At 40.0% G+C, this 11,327-nt stretch overlaps 1 protein-coding gene across 6 annotated transcripts in view; it reads right to left on the bottom strand.

Annotated features, from left to right (window-relative positions):
• Positions 1 to 635: 635 nt before the first annotated feature.
• Positions 636 to 11,327, bottom strand: part of dnm2a (dynamin 2a) — a 114,486-nt gene continuing 103,794 nt past the window's right edge. For 5 of the 6 annotated variants that reach the window (XM_063015834.1, XM_063015827.1, XM_063015840.1 and 2 more), the window contains one exon: positions 5,150 to 8,836. In XM_063015834.1, coding sequence (XP_062871904.1) covers positions 8,767 to 8,836 — 70 coding nt within the window. In that variant the 3' untranslated portion in view covers positions 5,150 to 8,766. Of the gene's footprint in view, positions 1,895 to 5,149; positions 8,837 to 11,327 lie in introns of those variants that run through there. The other variant, XM_063015847.1, reaches the window with a different exon arrangement.

The raw sequence follows: 11,327 nt of genomic DNA, 5'->3' as shown, positions 1-11,327 counted from the left end.
TTTACTTGTTATAAAGCTGTTCAGTGGGTTTGATCTGAGGGTTTTGTGCAGGCCACTGGTCCTCCACAGCAGACTTGTCAAACCATGTCTTTATGGACCTTGCTTTTTCAACCATGCTAGAACAGGAAAAGGCCTTCTCCAAACTATTCCTTCTAGTGCTGGGTGTGGCTGAAACACCTAAACTTAATAAATAGCCCTGGTGTTCACACACATTTAGTGTACGTACACTGTCAATCACGTACACCCATACATGCTGATTGTCTTCCCTGGGACGGTTGGGATCTTCCAGCAACACAATGCGACATGTCAAACGACTAGTAATGTCCGACATTGGTTGGAAAAGCATGACCAAGACTACCAAGTACTACCCTGGCCCTCCCCAGACTTGAACCCAAGTGAGCATCTGTGGTAGGGCTGACTCAATACCACTTTTTTATGTCTGATACCAATACTGAAACTGCAAATGAGTAAGCAAAGATCCCTAACCAGGGATCTTAGTGACTGAGTAGTAAAGTGAGCTAAAGTGTGCTAACCAAGTACCCACATGTATGAAACTGTAAAATAGTGAGTGTTTTAAACCATTCTGTATGTACTATTCATTATAGTAAAGTGATTTTAAAAAGTATTTTGGGGGGGAATTCATTTTATTAATAGACTTTTACAGTGATTAAATGACATGCCTTAGTTTACCAATAAAATACATAAACCAGACAGAAAGTTACAGCAACAGATATGCATTATTATCCCAATGGTCTACTGTTTTCTTTACTAATGATGCACAATTAAAGCTGATCTGTACAGAAACTGCAGGTGCAAAATCATGGTGAGGTGCTCACATACTTTTGGCCGTATGAAATACCTTGCACAGGGTTACAATTAGGCATATTTATAAAGTCATCGCAGGGCTTTGGCTTTCCTCCTTCGTAGGTGCTCGCCAGGCCATTAGCATCATTTAAAAAGCACAAATGAAAATAAATAATTCTGAATAAATTCATTTTTATACCACCAAGGGTTTTAATCATTCTACAGCTGACTGTGTGCTAAATATAACTAAAAGCTGTTTTTTTTTTTGCATTTCCCCCAATTTTCCTCTCAATGTATTTGTATCCAATTACCCAATTGCATTATGCTTCCCCACTACTGAAGTTGACCTCCACTCCTGACTGAGAAGAGCTGTGACTGACACATGCCCCCTCCGACACATGTGCAGTAGCCAACTGTATCTTTTCACCAGCACGAGGCAAGTTCATATGTGGATCAGCTTCGCACACTGACAGTTACATCCTGTTCCCATTATTCTCTATGCAGGTTGCATCAATGAGCCAGCAGAGGTCATAATTGCACCAATTATGAGGAATCCCCTCCGGCGCCCAGCCTGCCAGTAGCTAAAATTTGAACCAACTAGTTTGAGATGTCAACTCTGGTGTGCTAGCGTGTTTTACCGCTGCACCACCTGAGCACCCCTGAAAGCTGTTTAAATGTTAATTGAGTTCTGTTGAGAACATTTTAAAAACATATTCTGTCCCCTTTAGTTTAAATGTCACTGATGAGCAAAGACATGCTTAGGTCTTGATATTGCATCTACCATGGAAGAGTGGACGAAATACCAGGATCTTTATAGGAGATATGGGCGTGTCTGAAAGAAGATCATTTAATACAGTTTAATAATCAATACATTAACAACATCTAACTAATTCCTATCACATGATTCTTTTACAACCTTACTAAAATCAGTTACTTATTAGTAAAAAAAAAAAAAAAAATATTTGACATTTTTTTTGTAATAATCCAGAAGGCTTCTCAGGTCCTGCACACTGGATCTCTCATACTGAACTGCAGCTGCAACGTTGTGGATGTTAAGGATCACCACTGGTTCTGCCGAGGTGCTGGACGTCTGTTTAGGAACAATTAGTAAGAAAACTCAAGTAAGAAAAACGTTATAAAGACATCTTGTGCAACTCTGCTGGACTGATAACAGCTTGAAATATTTCAGGTCTTTCAGACTTATTAAAACTGGTTAAAGTTTAGTGTTAAAACTGCTTTTTTATTATATCTGTGTATGATTTTAAAAATAGAAAATTCACATGGAATTGCAATTAAGAAACCTTAAAAACAAACCCTATAAATGTATACATAGAGTACAAACAGTAAAGGCTGTAGTCGAGACCACCTTCATTAAATCCAAGAAAATTCCAAAGCCACAGAAAGCTAGGGTTAAGTCTATGTGGAATAAATTTTAAGAACAGACTAAGTCCAGACCAAGGCAACTTTAACCATTTCTTGTCAAAATATTTGTTAATAAGGTACATGCATGTATGACTCCTATTGTAGTAGTGCAAAGTTTAATACACCTGCACAGTCTTTCTGATTTGAAACATTTAAAGCAATATTAGCAGTGGTTGAGTGGTTAGCATTTAACTACCACATTTTATTATTTCATAATAAAGCAAATGTCAAAAATAGGTCAAAATCAATAATTAGGGCTGCTCAGGTGGCGCAGCGGTAAAAACACACACCGGAACCAGAGCTGGGATCTCAAATACATCGTATCAAATCTCAGCTCTGCCTGCCATCTAAGGCTGCGCGGCCACATGAACAACGATTGGCCTGTTGTTCATATGGGCGGATGGGGTCTCTCTCTCTCATGACTGGTGCAATTACGACCTCTGCTGGCTGATTGATGGCGCCCGCACAGAGATGAGAAAAGAGTGCTCTCAGGGTGTGTCTCTTCGTAGACAACGCTGAGCTGCACTGCACTCGTCGAAGTGTAGGTGATAAGATGCATATGGCATGCTGCCCATGTGTCGGAGGGGGCTTGCTTCGTTCTCCCCAATCAGAGCTGGGATCGGCATTGGTGGAGAGGAAGCATGACGCAATCAGGCAATTGGACGCGCTAAAAAAGGGAGAAAAAGGGGAGAAAATGTATAGACTATTCTGCTGCATATAAAGGTAAAAATTCTAATTCTTGTTTTTAACACATTCTTGAGGCTGTAAAGTATCACAGGAAGTGTGTTTGGGATGCGTTTTTGTGACAGAACTGTTGCTGTAAGAGTTAGAACTACAGCCTAAGAAGGCGGGCGGATCCAAAAGCTGTATACAAGCAGTCCATTCCTCAATGGGCCAGACGATTTACAGTTGGAACGGGGTCGAAATTTTGAAAACTGCAGACGAAGAAAGCCGGACAAAAAAACGGGTAGAATTATATATATATATATATATATATATATATATATATATATATATATATATATATATATATATATATATATATATATATATATATATGCTTAAACGACAGCTTGGACACAAACTGCAGCTCTTCTATACACACATGCACCCCCACCTGCCACGCCCGTTCACCTGTTGCACTGCAATCACACTCACATTTTCTTCAGGAAATGCACCTCTCTAATTGTACTATTGTACTTTTTTTTTTCTAAATGATCTGGGTTTTTTTTTTTTTTTTAAAGTGTTTCTACATTTTGTCATAGTTATGTACTTATTTATTGAATAAATAAGAGGTTGAATTTGTGCTGAAAAGAAAATATAAAACATGCATACAGTAAAATTATTATACAGTTAAGAATAACGTCCAGTCGCCACTTTTTGATCAGTGGTAGCTCAGCTTTTACCTTTAAAGAAATGTTTAAACCAATGGCCAAGTTTCCATTCATCAGTATGGATAAATGAAATAAACACAACTGTTGTGTTAATACTAATAAATAAAACACAAAACAGCTAAAGTAAAAATGGGAAATAAAGTCAAGTTTTACTGCTTCAGCAGACACAATGATGTAATTTTCTTTATCATTTTTTCAGATTTTTTTCTTCCATGGTGGTCTTCAATTACTCAAAAACTTTTTGATATTTAAAATTAGCCAAACATGACTTTCCTGCTAACCGCACCATAACTACTGATACAGATGACAAAAAAAATCTGCATTTTATGTTTCAGTAGATAACTGATTAAAACAAAGAAATGTTGACATTGTGAGGTTTATCTAGGCTAAAATCTGACAATGCTATCTTTAATTTTATTTCTTGCTATCAAAACCATTTCCATTTGTGTGATTTTATTTTTAACTGGTACTGGACTAGTAGACAAATTCTTCAGGACTGTCTGAAATCAAAGTTCAATGCACTAATTTAATTCAGATTTGTGTGGAGAAAAACTTGTTTCTTATATAAATAAAACAATATAAATGTAATGTAATATAAACAATAAAACAGCTTCCCTTGTGTCAGGTTCTGTTTACTGATCTGAATTTATTCAGTGTGACATAAGCAAAAACAAAGGAAATCTAAAGGAGGCCATTTTTTTTTTTCAACTTGAATCTTTTGTGATTTTTTCCCCCCCCAATTTTTCCCCTAATCTAGTCGTGTCCTGATTATGTCCTCTATACTGATTCGACCCCTTACCGCTGACTAAGGACGCCTCTCAACAGACATACGCCCCCTCCGGCACGTACAGTCAGTACAGACTGCATTTTTCACCTGCATGAGTCGAGTTCATACTCCGACGGGCACTGTGTACGGAGGGCCACACCCCCATCAGCATTATTCCTCAGCCCCGCGCAGGCGCCATCAGGGGCCGCAGTTGCACCAGTTATGAGGACCTATGATCCGACTTTTTACCCCTAACCCTGTAAACAACAGCCAATCGTTGTTTATGCAGCTGCCCAGCCCAGTCGGAAGGCAGAGCTGAGATTCGATACAATGTATTCGAAACCCCAACTCTGGTGTGCTAGTGTACTTTACCGCTGCGCCACCTGAACGGCCCTGATGTGTGATTTAGGTGTTCCCTTTATTTTTGTGTACCATAGCAGTGTTCCTTAAAATTATATTAAAGTGTAAATCCAGTAATGGAAGATTACAGCACTGATTATTTTCTACAGTAAGGCACTTTGGGGACATTGCTAAGCAGTGCAGTGGTTATAAGTCACCTGGAACACTATGTCCATTCAAAACCATATGTTTGTCATTTTAGATGTGTGCATAATAGATGTGATTTTAGATATGATTTCAATGACCCACTCAAATGACTGTTATGAAGAAAAATGAAAGACCTACTGGACTACTGCTAGTGTGAGGAGAATGACATGCAAGTAGAGACGGCGAGAAAAAAAGAAAACACAGAAACACCAATCACCACTTTGAGTCCCTTTTATTGTACACAATAGCTCTTTATTAGCTCAGATTTCCAAATCTCACCATATCATTTACTCAGAATGAATTAATAGCTACAGAGGCACTTGACAAAGATTCATGATTTCAAAAGAAATACAAATACGTGAACTATACAGGTGATCAGCTGTCTTCCCCCTTTACCCCAATTCTATGAGAGGAAACGGAGAAATGTGGAGGAAAGATAACACGCTAGGGTTTCAACTCCAGTCCTGCAGACCTACTACCGTGCAGAGGTTTAAACCTGACCTGACAGGCTTGGTAATCAGCTGATCAGCTAAATTAGGATGGAGGCAGAGAGAGTTTAAATCATGCAGGGTAGTGTGTCTTTAGTTCTGGAGTTGAGAGATCCTGCATTGAGACGTGGCTACAATTCTAGATCAGCTGGTAGTGTTGAGTCAGAACGTTCTACCAGGTATCATTTTCATCTTCATGTAGCCACACCATGTAGAGGAGAGGAAGAGGATGGATTTTGCCTAGAGAATCTGATCATGAACTAAACATCTGTTTGGGCTTTTTTATGGATTGAAGTACTTCTGGTCAGTTGGTATGTTGGTATGCTTAACAGATTCCCTGGACAGTCCAACCCGCCTTTGTCTCCATGGTAGTCTAACCGCGAATCATCTGAAGCAAAAACACAAATCACCACCCATCCCCTTTCCCAGTCATTAAATAAAAGCTAATACCAAATTTTCTGCAATCAGCTTAAAGAAAGACCCACAGAAAATGTTAGGAAGAAAGAAAAGGGCTCTACAAGTAATCAAGAAACACAGATGAAAACTGGAAATCAAAACGTCAATATCAAATGCCCGGTTATAAATAATACACTTAAATCTCTGCATGTGCATTCGCTAATCTACCCCGCCCAACTTCCCAGTTAATGCATTTATTAGTACACTAGGTTAAAATCTCTACTATTTGGTTATTACAGTTCTTCACTTCCACTTTACAGGACACTGCAGTCCCTATACATCTGCATGAGCCCAAGTTTGTGACCCTGTCCATAACCTTTGGAAATAAAATCCTTTACTGAAAATATAGAGTAAGACAGATCTTTAGATTGCTAAAGGGATCGCTGATAGCATTGTATGGCAAAAGTACCCCTTTAAAAGAGTACTCCAGCATTTTCCAACCCAATCTCTATCTACTGTTTATGTGGTGCACCAGAATTTCGACAGGTTTTGCTGCGAAAAAGCTGAAGCAGCATTGATGAATATTTAACAAAACCCTAAAGCCACAATATGTAACTTCTGGGAAATTTCAGATGGAAGTTCCTCTATGAGAGAAATGAAATCGTAAGCAACTTGTTAAAAAAATAAACAAACAAACATTCTGTTCTGGACACTCATCCTGTCCTGAGTGCATTGAAACAATTGGTCAATTTTGTATCTCCAATTCACCTCACTTGTACCACTTGTACGTCTTTGGACACAAGGAGAACATGTAAACTCCACACAGAAAGGACCTGGGCCGCCCCACCTGGAAATCGAACCCAGGACCTTCTTGCTATGAGACGACAGTGCTACCCACCGAGCCGCTTACTCGCTTCCTCACTACATTTAAGTTAACAGTTCTAAGGTTATTATTTGGTAAAGACTAGGGTCGCACAGTCAAGTGGTTTCAAGACTTGCTATATGTTTGTTTGTTTGTTTATTAGGATTTTAACGTCATGTTTTACACTTTGGTTACATTCATGACAGGAACGGTAGTTATTACACAAGGTTATATCAAACACAGTTGTGGACAATTTTGTATCTCCAATTCACCTCACTTGCATGTCTTTGGACTGTGGGAGGAAACCAGAGCGCCCAGAGGACACCCATGCAGACACAGGGAGAACATGCAAACTCCACCCCACCTGCAGATCGAACCCAGGACCTTCTTGCTATGAGGCGACAGTGCTACCCACTTAGCCACCGTGCCACCCGCTTGCTATATGTTGTGGCATAAATCCATTATAAGGTACAAGTCAACCAAACTGGTGCCAAATCCCTCCAAAAAGCTCTGACTTTGTTACTTTTGGCTTTACAGGGGCATTTAAGCTGCATGAACGCCAGTAATGCTACTTCAATATTTTTTACTGCAGCATTAACAAAACACACAAGTAACCAGAACAGATTTTTACTGATTCATTCTGTGGGGGGGGCATGGTGGCTTAGTGGGTAGCACTGTCGCCTTACAGCAAGAAGGTCCTGTGTTCGATCCCCAGACGGGGCGGTCCGGGTCCTTTCTGTGCGGAGTTGCATGTTCTCCCTGTGTCTGCGTGGGTTTCCTCCGACAGTCCAGAAACATGCAGCCAGGTTAATTGGAGACACTGAATTGCCCTATAAGTGAATGGGTGTGTGTATATGTGTGTGTCTGCCCTGCGATGGACTGGCATCCCATCCAGGGTGTTACTGTGTGCCTTGCGCCTACTGAAAAACTGGGATGGGCTCCAGCACCCCCCCCGGATCCTAATTGAATAAGCGGATAAGAAAATGAATTAATGAATGAATGATTCATTCTGTGCAGGAATTTGCATCATTTAACCACAGGGCTTAAACTTCTGTCGCTTAAATGTACAAATATCACTTGTGTTTTGTGTCCATAATTTACTGATGACAGAAATAACATCTGCAGAACAGAGATAGACATTAGGTTGGAACATCTGGACTATTTCTTTAAGTTTTGCTCCCCACCAATTGTTAATATTAAGGCATCTAACACCCTCCCTAAACAGTAAAGTAAGGAGTAATGCTTTAACAAAACTATTTAACTGAAATCAATTGAACGTATCTAGAGGTCTAATTTAAGTGAAACTGTTTACCAAACCAGGACTGTAAAACATGGGTGTCACCTGAGGTGCTAGAAACCAGGAGTGGTTATTGTGCTTGCAGGATTAATTTCATATACACAGATTAATATGTATAAACAGAAATCATTACAGAGGTGCAGCTGGAAGCGCACCACAGTTACACCGAACCTTTCCCACAAGGCTAAAAATCTAAGTGCTACTAAAGAATCGAGATTTACACACAAGTAACTGGATTTGGAAAAACTAAAGAGAAAAATAAAGTTTTAGGGAATGCAGGATGGCTGGAGGAGGGGAGAACAGCATCGTATCAGTTAGTAAAGAGAATGGAAAAAATCTCAGTGTATTAAAACTGAGCTCAGAGGCTATGAACGTCGACCCATTAGCTTTGACGGTTTTAAGTTCACTCACTAAACATTCAGAATAGAGAACCAATCCCGCACTCAAAGCCAAACCAGAAAGAGAAAATGCTGGATGCTGGATTATACACCCCGGTCTAAGTGCATCGCCCCAAGAGGTCGACAGAGTAACCAGCACATAGGAAAACTAGAGTTTGCATACAGAGTTAAATTTAGTTCCCAGAGCTTTAAAAAAAAAATAAATAAAGAAGAAAGTTAGCAGCGTTCATTAAAGAACAGACTGAATGAACTAGACAGGTCTATTGGTCAGGCTGGATGTAAAGACACAGACAAAAAGGTTTGAGCCCTGCATCCCCTCCCTCCCTCTCATACACTCTTTCTATATAGACCCATATTCACAGAAGTGTGTGTATACAGCAAGGGCCTAGTCTCCTAGTCTAGAAGAGAGGGCTCGGCGGGGCGAATTATGGTCGGCCTGGTGGGCGCGCCGGGAGGTCTTCGGCTGCAGGGAGAGAAGAGCGAGACAAGAGTGAGACATTCCCCATAAAAAATGAAAATAGGGAGAAGGAAAGCACACATGAAAGTAAGATCAAGAGATTGGAATAAGAATGAGTGTACTGTTTGTAAAAGATGCTAAAGTGTGCTAATTGTGGAGCAAGTTGAGATATAAAAACAAGGCAGCAGAGAGGATAAGTGACAGCATTAATAACTGAGAGCAAATGAAATGCCTTTATTTGTCATATATACACATGTACAGTACGATGAAATTTGGAAGCTGGGGTCAGAGCCCAGGGTCAGTAATTGTACGACACCCCTGTAGTCAAAAGGGTTGTTTGTTTATTAGGATTTTAACATCATGTTTTACACTTTGGTTACATTCATGACAGGAACGGTAGTTACTCATTACACAAGATTCATCAGTTCACAAGGTTATATCGAACACAGTCATGGACAATTTAGTATCTCCAATTCACCTCACTTGCACGTCTTTGGACTGTGGGAGGAAACCGGAGCACCAGGAAGAAACCCACGTGGACACGGGGAGAACATGCAAACTCCACACAGAAAGAACCCGGACCACCCAACCTGGGGATCTATCCCAGGACCTTCTTGCTGTGAGGCGACAGTGCTACCCACTTAGCCACCGTGCCGCCCCGGCAGATGTAGCCTAGCGGCTAAGGTACTGGACTAGTAATCTAAGGGTCGCAGGTTCAAGCCTCACCACTGCCAGGTTGCCACTTTTGGGCCCATGAGCAAGACTCTTAACCTTCAATTGCTTAGACAGTATACTATCACAGTACTGTAAGTCGCTTTGGATAAAAGCGTCTGCTAAATGCCAAAAATGTAAAAGTGAAAGAGTTGAGGGCCTTGCTAATGGGTTTAAAAGTGGCCACAATGAAAGTGGGGATTCAAAAACCAGGACCTTCTAGCTGAAAGTCTAAAGCTCTACCCAGTTGGCTACCAAAGTCCCCATTTGTATACAACTGTGATAGACCTGTTTGGACTATGACAGATTAGACTGCACTGTGATGGGTTGACCTGAGGTAGATTAAACTGGCACAGACTGGGTTGGACTTTGATGGATTACATTGGGGTGGACTGGACTGGATTTGGTAGACTGAAGGTCTGGATTGAGAAGGACCAGACTTGACTGTAAATGGACTGAACTAGGATAGTTTGTTAGGCATCATCAACCCTAAATGCAACAAAGATGTAAATAAGTAATTACTAAATGCTACAATACAACATAAAAGAAAAGTTGTGTTTCTTTGTAAACAGTGATATATTTTAGCCTAAAGTCGTACTTCATGTGCTATGAATATCATTTATTTTGATCAGCCCTTGAAACAAGGCCCAGAGGAAAAAGTGAGAACAGCTAGAGGTGAAAGTGACAAGACAAAATGTGAGAAAGCAATGACAAAGAGAAAGAAAAGAGAGAGAGAGAGAGAGAGAGAGAGAGAGGTGACTTAGTTGTGACGTTATGGAAAATATGCTGAGAGGAGGTTGTAGAGAGTGGTAATGATTTGCTCATACATAGTAGTGTGAGACAAAGGAATAAGCAGTGATCACACTAGATCCTAGCTGAGATCCTGAAGTGATCAGTCTGTCCTCAATATTTACAGAGCTCTGCAGGATAGAAGTGTTTTAGCAAGAGTATTCAGGGTTCAAAGCTACTCAGTCATAAGCCTAAAAACAACTCATTCAAATATAGTGTATTGTGTGTGTATTTATGTATGATTTTACAGTTTTAATGGAAAATATTCAACTCCTAAAGAAAATAAGGATTTATAACAACACTTTTCTGCAGTGGTAATGGATTTGCTTTAATCAGATTTAACATCTTTATCAGTTGAATGATACAGCAAATAAATGAAGAAAACGAATAGCAGAATATTTAGTTAATACTACCATGTCATGTTTATTTAACTCCTACACAGTATTGCTTAAAACCTACTGCTAGTCTGTATGACCTAAAGTTAGGTTACAACATGATTAAACCATTGGGAACTTAATAATGATCCTTAATGTGCTGAGTGTTCCCAGAGATTCAAGTGTTCAATGTGTGTTGCAACCATGGTAAAAGCTAAGGAGGTGTAACTAAAGCTGACAGAAAGGATCATTTTACTGCACCCAAAAAAGGCAGTGGGTCTAAGAACACTTCCAAGACCTTGAACATTCCTTAAGACATTTTTCAAACTTATGTCCTGGCTGTGGTAAAAAGCCCAAAAAATTTCACTCCAAGGCCACAGTACTCTCATCAGAACAATAAAGTAAAACCTTTGTCTTATTGGATGACCTGATAAAGGCTGGAACAAATGTGTCAGTGGCAACCGTAAGATCACTTAACAAATAAGAACTTCATAGCCAGACTCCATGACGCAAGGTATTTTTGAACTGGAAGGAATGCGGATAGGTCTTCAGAGTTCTGAGACACAGGTCTATGAAGTGACGAATCAAAACTGGAACCGTTTGGCCGTATGTGTCAGCTGTTC

This window comes from Trichomycterus rosablanca, chromosome 2 (assembly GCF_030014385.1).
Source record: "Trichomycterus rosablanca isolate fTriRos1 chromosome 2, fTriRos1.hap1, whole genome shotgun sequence".
Classification (NCBI taxonomy): Eukaryota; Metazoa; Chordata; class Actinopteri; order Siluriformes; family Trichomycteridae; genus Trichomycterus; species Trichomycterus rosablanca.
The sequence above is the reverse complement of the archived record's forward strand: the minus strand, read 5'-3'. Positions and strand labels throughout refer to the sequence as shown.